Source organism: Sycon ciliatum, chromosome 3, assembly GCF_964019385.1.
Source record: "Sycon ciliatum chromosome 3, ocSycCili1.1, whole genome shotgun sequence".
NCBI classification, from domain to species: domain Eukaryota; kingdom Metazoa; phylum Porifera; class Calcarea; order Leucosolenida; family Sycettidae; genus Sycon; species Sycon ciliatum.
The window spans coordinates 14,184,727-14,195,474 of NC_088645.1; the positions used below are offsets into that span (position 1 = coordinate 14,184,727).

A 10,748-nucleotide genomic window follows, 5' to 3' on the forward strand; every position below is an offset into this window, starting at 1 on the left:
GGTGACACGGGGCCGCCGTCAGTCGTCCGAGTGGAGCCCCTCGAGGAGGTATGTGGTGCGATCTCACCCATTATTGTGCACGTTGATGTTTGTCTTTCGTCTTCGTCTTCGTCTCCTGTTGTTGCTCTTGTTGATTCTGGTTCAAGTGTGTCGTTAGTGCATTCTAAATTGTTGCCTAATTTGACAGAGCGACCTCCTCTAGAGTCTGCTCCGCGGTTGTGTGCAGTCAATGGCGCACAACTTCCTGTCGTTGGATCCATGGATCTGTGTATGTCGCTAGGAAATCTGTCTTTCCAGCACACGGTTGTTGTCTCTCCTGGTATTCACTGCGACATGATTCTTGGTTCCGATTTTTTGTTGCAGCATGGTGGGGTATTAGACATTGCTCGTGGTGTTGTGATGTTTGGCGATGTGTCTGTTCCGTTGCATGTTTCTGGTTCTGGGTGTCCTCCGTCACGTACGCCCTATGATCGTATTGTTCCGCGTAATACTTCCCCCTCATGTAATACTCATACTCCTCATTCTGATGCATGCTCCGACGATGTACCTGTTTCGTCGTATTCTTCTCGTGTTGCCCTTGACGATTCATTGTCTGCACGGGTTGTTGAACCCATGGCTCAACCTGGCGTTGTCCCGGCGTGTGCGCCCGAAAGTGTGGCCGACCCTGTGGTATACTCATCTCGTGTGGTGTTTGAGATGGAGTTGTCGGTACCTGCAGGACATGTTGTCTTGGTGCCTTGTGCAGCTGTTGATGTGTGCACGGTTGCGATGGATTGCGTGGCAGATCCATTGGAGTCCTTTATGGCGAAGCATCCAGATGTGGCAGTGACTCCTAGTCTTGTAACTGTTGGCCCTAACCAAACACGTGTGGTTGTGGCTGTTGAAAATCATGCAAATCATCCTATACTCATTCATAAAAATACCAATGTTGCCGAACTTCATCAAATTCCTACAGATTGTGAACATATTGACGACACTGAAGCTATGGTTTCCTCAGTTTCACCCGACCCGATCCCGCTAACTGAGCAACGCAAGAAAGTCATCGATGAATATATCAACGCACAAAATCATCTCTCCACAGAACATTCTCGCACGCTCACTGAACTACTTCATGATAACCACGATTTATTTATCTTGCATGATGATGACTATGGCTACTGTGACATATTCCCTCATAAAATTAACACAGGACAAAATAACCCTATAAAACAACCTACCAGGCGGATTCCATATCACCGCCGGAAGGCTCTGGAAGATCTACTGAATACGCTGTTAAAGCAAGGCATAATACAAGAATCGATTAGTCCGTGGGCATCACCCATAGTATTGGTGCCAAAGAAGGATGGCTCTCTTCGACTCTGTATCGACTACAGGAAGTTGAACTCTGTCACCGAGCCTGATGCTTACCCGATTCCCCGGGCGGATGACATGCTTGATTCCCTGTCTGGCTGTCGGTATTTCACGTCCCTTGACTTAGCGTCAGGATACTGGCAAATAGCAATGGAAGGAAGCGACAAGGCTAAGACGGCATTTACCACGCCACTGGGCTTGTTTGAGTTTAATGTTCTGCCGATGGGCTGCAGGAATGGCCCAGCGACATTTCAGCGCGTAATGGAAGCAGTCCTGAGTGGCTTATGTAATACACCGGCCCAGCCATTCTGCCGTGTGTTCTTTGATGATGTCCTGAATGCCAGCGAAACGCTGTCTGGCCAACTCCAGATTCTGCTGCCCGTGTTCGCGCGAGTTCGGTCCGCTGGGCTGCGGTTCAATCTGAAGAAATGCTCCTTCTTCCAGGAGGAGGTCACTTTCCTAGGACACCGCGTGTCAGCGGAGGGCATCTCCCCGAATGAGGCCAAACTCGTCGCGGTCAGGAACTGGAAGACTCCGAAATCTGTCACAGCTGTCCGCGAGTTCCTTGGCTTCGCTGGATATTATCGCCGCTTCATCCGTGGGTTCGCCCAGCGTGCTGCTCCGCTGACTGCTCTTACAGGCAAGAATGCTCGCTTTGCGTGGTCGAAAGCTTGTGAAGCGGCGTTTCAGGCTCTGAAGCGTTCGCTTGCCAGTGCGCCGGTGATGGCGTACCCCCAGTTTGAAGCTTCAGCAGGTGCATTCATTCTGGACACCGATGCGAGCAATGTGTCGATTGGTGCAGTCCTCAGCCAGATCCAGGATGGAACTGAGCGACCAATTGGGTACGGCAGCCGTGTACTGACGAAAGCTGAGCGCAACTACGATGCTAGCGATCGTGAGGCCCTTGCTCTGGTCTATTTTGCGGAGTATTTCAGGCACTACTTGTTAGCACGACCATTTGTTGCCAGGACGGACAATACTGCATTGACTGCACTCCGGAACCTGAAGGAACCCCGCGGACGGAAAGCACGTTGGCTTGACTGTTTATCCGAATATGAATTCCGAGTCGTTCACCGTCCAGGTCGCCAACATCTGAATGCCGATGCTATGTCCCGCGTGGTGACCGATGTGCCGTCTCCTCCGCCGAGTCCGCCGCCTCTTGCCCGTGATGTTCCGTTGTCAGCTGCTGATGTTCCTCCGGCCGTTTTTGTTCGTCCTCCTGGTGCCTCTGCCGCTGGACCGTTGCCGGATTGTTACAAGCCTCAGAGTCTTCTTGCTCCGTATGCTGATCCTGCTCTGTCTGAGTGTTTCACCCGATATGATGCTGCCAGTGGCAAGTTTGTTCGTCCGCCTGAAGCCGTTTCCCGTCCCCCCGACTGTCAACCGCCTGCCGTTACTCCTTCTCGTCCTGACCCGATTACGCTGTCCGATGATGATTTGCCACGCTGCGTTCCGCCGCTACAGCCGCCGTCGTCTGATCCGGTCCGTACTTCTTCTCCTGTTTCTCGTCGTTCTGGCCGTGTTCGCACTGCACCTGCTCGACTAGCTGACTATGTCCTGGACTGAGTTTATTATTTGGTTTGTTTTCTTTTGTTTGTTTCCTAGGTATTTCGTTCATTCCCGTGGACGTGAATTTTAGCTAGGGGGGCACAGTGTAATAGGTGTATGTATGCTACTCACTATTACACTGTGCCCCCCTAGCCTCGTTACCTCACGACCCCTGTCCGGGCAACAGCCAGCAACAGCAGAGATGGTGACTGACCTGTGTGTACTTGGAGCTAGAAACGTGTGTAACCTGTCCCAGTTTGCAGGCACTTGTAATCTGTATCCGGGGGGAATGCGGTGCACACATACATACTGTAGGCCGTCATCTGCCCATGCTCCTAGTTTCTTTTCAATGAAACACGCCAACCTACCGTATTTTCTCTTATAAAAGCCCAGGTCTCCAATAATAGCCCTGTCTCCAATAATGACCCGGGGTGAGAGTGGTTTGAAGTAATAAGAGCACAGTCTCTAATAGTAGTGCGGGTCACAATTGGAGTATGCAACAAGTATATTGACTACATATAAAACAGCAGTACTACATGCCAAGGACATATTTGTAAAGAGGTTTTCGGTCTACTGGTTCCTTCCTGGCGCCAATGCTATTGTGAAACATCTGTTTTGACAATATTCCTGAGTTTAGGGTTGAAAAATCAGTCTTGATATGGTCAGTTTATGCCTGTATAGACTGGAGTTGGCTTGATAGTTGACAAGTGAATAAATAAGAGCCCAGTCTCCAATAATAGCCCAGTCTCTAATAGTAGCGCGGGTAGAGCTGTCACTGAAAAAATAAGAGCCCCGGGCTCTTATTAGAGAAAATACGGTAACTTTCTGAAAAAGGATAGAGGGGAATGTGATCAAAAACAAGGCACCGACACGAATGAACAGTTGATGAGGGGAGGGGAGAAAGTGAGGAATTGTGAACAAAGTCAGCAGTCAAGAAGCGGAGAAAAGGTAGCCAGAATGTGTAAAAAATGCAAGGGCAGAGGGAGAACTTGCAGTACTATTGGTCTAAGGAATGACACATTTGTTATGTTATGCCCGTAGGTATGCAGAAGACGTTACATCAGTAACGTCTGGCGCTAGCCAGGGTCCACACAGCTTTAATTCCCGTAGCTATGCAGAAGACGTTACTTCAGTAACGTCTGGCGCTAGCCAGGGCCCACACAGCGTTAATTTGGTGTTTGTTTGTTTGTTTGTGTGTTTGTGTCACGCCTGGCGCTATCCCGTATCTGCCCCGTACCGTACCGTACCATCAAACACAGCTAGTCACATACAGCTGGCCGCAATATTCAAATAGGGCTTTCAAACGCAAGAATCATAACGTAAATCAAATTGGAAGATTGAGTATGAATGCGAAGTGTATGGGGGAATGCATGTAGGGCGATAGTGCGGGTTCGAATCCCAGGTAATGCCTGAAAAAAATAGGAGAATTGAAAAATTTATAACATCCCTATTCTTTTTTTGCCGTCATCAAGGCGGTAGATGGTGTCGTATTTCCCTCGATCGTACCTGTCCCGTACCTGTCCCGTACCGTACCGTACAATCAAAGACGGCTGGCCACAATGCATATTCAAATAGGGCTTTCAAATACAAGATCATAATGTGAAGCAACTTGGAAGAATTAGTATGTATGCAAAGTGTATCGGGGAATGCACGCAGGGCGATAGTGCGGGTTCGAATCCCAGGTTTTGTCTAAAAACAAAAAGTAGAAATTTATAAGAATTTATAACATCCCTATGCTTTTTTTGTCTAGGTCATCAAGGCAAAAAAGCATAGCGTAGGGCCCTGAGCTTCCAAGTTCTCTCGTTTGGTGTTTGTTTGTTTGTGTGTTTGTGTCACACCTGGCGCTATCCCGTATCTGTCCCTTACCGTACCGTACCATCAAACACAGCTGGCCACATACAGCTGGCCGCACTATTCAAATAGGGCTTTCAAACGCAAGATCATAACGGGAAGCAACTTGGAAGAATGAGTATGAATGCGAAGTGTATGGGGGAATGCATGTAGGGCGATAGTGCGGGTTCGAATCCCAGGTAACGCCTGAAAAAAATTGGAGAATTGAAAAATTTATAACATCCCTATTCTTTTTTTGCCGTCATCAAGGCGGTAGATGGTGTCGTATTACCCTCGACCGTACCTGTCCCGTACCTGTCCCGTACCTGTCCCGTACCGTACCGTACAATCAAAGACGGCTGGCTACAATGCATATTCAAATAGGGCTTTCAAATACAAGATCATAACGTGAAGCAACTTGGAAGAATTAGTATGTATGCGAAGTGTATCGGGGGATGGATGCAGGGCGATAGTGCGGGTTCGAATCCCAGGTTATGTCTAAAAACAAAAAGTAGAAATTTATAAGAATTTATAACATCCCTATGCTTTTTTTGTCTAGGTCATCAAGGCAAAAAAAGTATAGCGTAGGGCCCTGAGCTTCCAAGCTCTCTCGTTTCTGCAGGATGCCAACAAGGCAGCTACGAAAGTATGTGAGTGCAGCAGCCAGCCTGGCATAGCCAAATGCCATGATGATCACGCGGTGACCATTAAGGAGGGATACTGGGCCGGTTTTCTGGGCTCCCAGCCCCACACAGAGGGCAAGGCCAACAGGAACCTGCTGATTTCGCTATCCAACACGACCAACGACAGCATCGACAGCCTGCTAACCACTGCCGGCACAGGGCGCGATGGCGACGCGGCTACGTTTGTTGTGGTGCCATGCAGGAACACTCTGTGTGTGCGCCGAGCATGGAGATACGGCATTGACAATGCATGCACTGCTCACTCGGCTGGGCCGCTCTGCAGCAAATGTGAAGACGGCTGGTCGTTGAAGGTAGCAAAGATGGTAAGTTTTTTTGTTGTTTTCACACTGCGCAATCTAGCACAAAACTGACAAGGAGTACTGAGATATTCCACGACATGAAAGTCAGCTTGAGCACTGCTCCCTGAAGCCTTGGAATGTAGCTGTGCTCGGCTCGATGGCGCTTGCCTTCCCCTCTTTGGAATAAGCACTAATATCCATGAACCTTCCAAGTTGGAAGGCCGTTGGTTAGCGCTACCGAGCAGTGCTCAAGCTGACTGTCATGCCGTGGAATGTCTCAGTACTCCTTGTCAGTTTTGTGCTAGATTGTGCACGTCTGACTGTTCAAAATCTAGTTTAGTTGGTGGGCTCGATCGCATAACCTGTGCCCACAATTTCCATGAGATGTTTTTCTTCGACATTCATACCTCGATTGTGAAATTCGAGTAAGAATTGGCTGAGTTACAATTGTTTGAACATACGCGCTTCCCGAAAGTTTTCATCAGTGCGGGATGCACACTCAGGACATAAATATATGTCCTTAGCGGTGAAAGGGTTAAACTGGGGCAGACTTCACTTCACAGTAAAAGCTTAGCTCATTTCTCAACTCGACCTGAATGCCGTATGCTCTGGAGAGGGTAGGTAAGAAAAACTTGGAGAAGTGGATTTTGGATTGGAAGCTACACTGAGCTACAAGAAAGAGGAAAAATCATGTCCTGAAATGTTCGTAGACGGAACACCTAGGTGAACTGTGTCCCTTACAATCGTATTTTGACTCCATTTTTGTTTGGAAAGTGGTAATGGAATGTGGAAAATGAAACCAATATGGCTGACATCATGTTACTCGTGCCCTGACAGAATATGTGCCTGTGGAGACAAGTTTCTCAGCAGGTGCCATCTCCGATTTTGGTTTAGCATATTGTGCATACCTATTGGTATTGCAAATTAATCATGGTGGTATCAGGAACTCAAAAAAGCAAATTTTCACCCCATTGCAGTTTACGCAAACTTGCTTGCTAAATCAAGAGTTCTTGAACATACAGCCTTTCTGCATTTGCGGATGACATCATCCAAGGATCGTGAGCATTAAATCTGCTGTTTCTTGATTTTATGCAGGAATGCGTGGACTGCAGGAACTCAACAAAAATTTCTCTATCTGTGTACGTACCATCTGTGGCTGGACTGACCCTGCTGAGCGCTTTCCTTCTTTTCTACTTCAACATTGGCCTGAATCCTCTCCTTGACAGCTGTTTGTTTTTCCTGCAGGTACTAGAACATGATGTGCAATGTGAATTTGCTTACTCTGGTGTCTGTGTGTGTGTCTGTGTGTGTGTCTGTGTCTGTGTGTGTCTGTGTGTGGCTGTGTGTATGTGTGCGTGTGTATGTGCGTGCGTGTGTGCGTGTGTGTGTGTGTGTGTGTGTGTGTGTGTGTGTGTGTGTGTGTGTGTGTGTGTGCGTGTGTGTGCGTGTGTGTGTGTACGCGTTGCGTGTGTGCGTGTATGTGTGAGTGTAGCATCATGGTGATAATGCAGATTAATGGGTGCACGCAGCTTCGTGCTACCGTTCAAGCTATGCTGCTATGTTTGATAGTGCTGTTGCTGTATGCTCATGCTTTGCTACTGTCTACGGTGACCATGCCGGCCAAACAACGTTGTGCATGCATGCGTGGTACTCTAGGTGACGTCACACTCTACGTGTCATTGAACGTGATATCCAATGTGTGGGCGACATGCGACGTAGCATTCACCATGGCATTTATATGTGGCGCTCAACGTGGGCATCATGCGACGTTCGCTCGATGTTTGCTCGACGTGACTTGCTAGAGCTCACCTCGCTATAAATTTCGATCCGTACTGTGTGTGAATCATTCTGTTCTGCTCGTTGTGTTCCACCCTCCAACCTCCCATTTCTCCTCACTCATTTACTTTGATAAAAGTGAATAAAAGGGGTGTTGGCCATGCTCATCTCCAGCTACTCAGGGCCCAGCCCCTCGGTCGTCGTCCCTCGGACATGTCTAGGCTCTCTTCACTCTCGTGGATTCTGCTCCGGCAGTGTCTCCCCGGCCGACCCTGAATCTCTCTCTCCGTAGCCTCTCATTCCGCTGGCCAGCACTGCCCGTGTCGCAAGTTGCTGTGTGTTGTAGTTAATGTGTGTGTGTGTGCACATGTGTGTGTATGCATTTGTGTACATGTGTGCATGTGTGCATGTGTACATGTGTGCATGTGTACATGTGTGCATGTGTACATGTGTGCATGTGTACATGTGCTTGTGTGCATGTGTACATGTGTGCATGTGTACATGTGCTTGTGTGTCTGTGACTGTACCTATGGTCTACATGTTCACTCTGAACAGGCGTATTCACAGCTGGGGGAAAAGACCACAATCTTTCCGACTTTGCTGACATTCGGACTGGGCCACATCTGCTTGAAGGAGAACTTGAAGCACCTACAAATCGAGGCTCTGCTGCTTGTACAGCCACTGACCATGCTTCTTGTCTTTGTTGTCATTCGATTGCTACGCTCCTACAAGCAGACGGCAGCAGTCCTGCAGCGACAGCAGCACCATCTGATGTTGGTCCATGTCATGTGGTTCGTGTTTGTGTATAGCTACTTCATGCTTGTGTATGTCAGCATCTCCTTCCTCTGGTTTGTCTCCCTGGATGGACAGCTCGTGTTGCAGCTGGATAGTTCGGTTACATACTTTGGTGCTGAGCATGCACCCTACGCTGCCACCTCCATTCTGATAGTCATACTGCTGGTGATACCCATACCGGTCATTCTTGCACTGCCCTGCGCCCGCTCCGTCAGCATGCTCAGAGGCTTCATCGACGAGGCGTTCAGTCTGTACCGACACGATCGCTGGTACTGGGCCGCTTTCAATCTGCTGCGTCGCGTCGTACTGGTCTGCCTGGTGGAGTTCACTCATTCCCAACCACTTCTCTTCACCATAGTGACCGTGTGCTTCTTCTGGCTGCAGCTGCTGGCACATGCCCTAGCATGGTAAGTTCAAGTGGAATCCAGACCATTATCATACTTGTTTGCACTGTAAAAATCCATATGCATGACTTGCACAAGCTAATGCCATGCATGACGCTTCAGCCGGGCCTCGACCATACCTGCCTTAATTTCACATGTTACATTGCTCTACAACGATTGTTTCTTTTACTGTTTTCTGGAATACATTCTCTGTCATTCTGCCTCTCTCTCTCTCTCTCCCCTCCCCTATCTCTGTCTCTCTCTCTCTCTCTCTCTCTCTCTCTCTCTCTTTCTCTCGCTCTCTTTATCTATCTCTCTCTCTCTCTCCCCTCTCTCTGTTTCTCCTCTCTCTCTCTCTCTCTCTCTCTCTCTCTCTCTCTCTCTCTCTCTCTCTCTCTCTCTCTCTCTCTCTCTCTCTCTCTCTCTCTCTCTTATGCCTCTTTCTGCACCTTTGCTCTTCGCTTTATCTCCTGTCACAGGCCACTACGACCCGGAACTGTTATGAGACTGTCGTACAACACCTGGGAGTGCTTGCTGTCTCTCCTACTCTGTCTCATATGCACCGTGCAGTTTCTCTTCACTGCATTCGGCCACGACAAGACGGTGCTGGACAGAGTAGAGCTGATCCTGGTTATTATACCACTGATCCTGCTGCTACCGTCATCTCTATTCCAGAAGTGCAAGTCGGAGGACGGTATGGGCGGCCGGTTACGCCGCAGTGGCCTGCACCAGTGGTGGGTGCGGCAGAGAGATGAGCAGCGACGTGCTGCGGGAAGGGACCGCCCGTTGACAATGCTAAACGAGAGAGGCCTGGCCGGTATGGCTGGCGGCCTCAGGGAATCGCTCATTGAAGATCAGATCCGCGAGCAGCAGGAGCAGCAGAGATCTCTCTTTTAGCTCCCAGTGAACCAATAATTATGGCAAAGCACAAGAAAGTCAACAAATATTGTGGTGGCTTGCATTATGTGGTGGCATTCTACAACCTTCGACTTCTTTCCCCTCTTGCACTACCGGTAGTTTGACATGGGAAATATGGACACTTCTTTCTCCTGGTGTGCAATCCACTTTATCTCGGCAATTGACCGCCTTCAATTCAATATTGCCCGGTTATTACATACATGCATGAACATTGTACTTCAGGATGTAGGTCAGTGGCACTCTGATAGCCGCTGACTACTTTCTATCTCTGTACAGTGTGCTGCAGTCCCTTGTTATCTCCACGCCCGCTTTATGAGAACACCTGTATTATGTTACTGTAACATTCCAGCACTGTCTTTTATCGTTTTTGATCGCCTTTCTTTGAGGTGAGAGTCAGTGCATACTCGCATGCACTGCTCGCCATTGTACTGACCAAATTGCAATGTGTATAGTACCTCATAGGTACCACACTGCATGCTTCTTTATATGTGAAACAATAATTACCGAACATTGTGTGTACAATTGTGTTCGAAATGATACTGGCACTGTGACATCACCAGAAACAGTGATTGTCCAAATGCAAAGCTCATACTCGTAGTCATAGTCACAAAGAAGTTGAGGTCAACTAGTCACCATGGTCACCACCTGATGTCGAGATCAATGAATAATAGTACTAGTAGCACTACAATATCTATACAAGTCAAGTGCTTGTACATGTATAGATATTGTATCAGTGAGTCATGTATCAGTGAGTCATGTTCGGCCTTTGGCCTTTGGGTACTACTCCCTGGCTGATGTACTTGTTTTTCGAAAGCTTAGAATGCCTGAGTGAGTGCTATGCATGGATCATGTCAAAGAGCTCACCACTATTCATTGATCTCGACATCAGCTAGTGGCCCTGTCAACCAAGATCCTACGATCACGCCCAGGTGATAACTTTTTGAGGTACGGTGCGGCTGTCTTTCAAAGACACACACACACACACACACACACACACACACACACACACACACACACACACACACACACACGCGTATGTAGACAACAGTCGACAGGAGAGAGTTCATGTGCACACGGCTATGCTGTGTGTATAATGGATTTGTAAGCGATCGCATGGTCAAGCAGGGGGTCGCCGGTCCAACACATAACACCACAATGTGGTCATA

General features: G+C 48.4%; 1 protein-coding gene across 2 annotated transcripts in view; it reads left to right on the forward strand.

Annotated features, from left to right (window-relative positions):
* The window catches only part of LOC135811505 (uncharacterized), a 37,249-nt gene extending 27,150 nt beyond the window's left edge, over window positions 1-10,099 (forward strand). Inside the window, exons 7-10 of one of the 2 annotated variants that reach the window (XM_065324745.1) lie at window positions 5,351-5,734; window positions 6,806-6,955; window positions 8,042-8,688; window positions 9,144-10,099. In XM_065324745.1, the coding sequence (XP_065180817.1) occupies window positions 5,351-5,734; window positions 6,806-6,955; window positions 8,042-8,688; window positions 9,144-9,561 (1,599 nt within the window). In that variant the 3' untranslated portion in view covers window positions 9,562-10,099. The remainder of the gene's footprint in view (window positions 1-5,350; window positions 5,735-6,805; window positions 6,956-8,041; window positions 8,689-9,143) is intronic. The other variant, XM_065324746.1, reaches the window with a different exon arrangement.
* The last annotated feature ends 649 nt before the right edge of the window (window positions 10,100-10,748 follow it).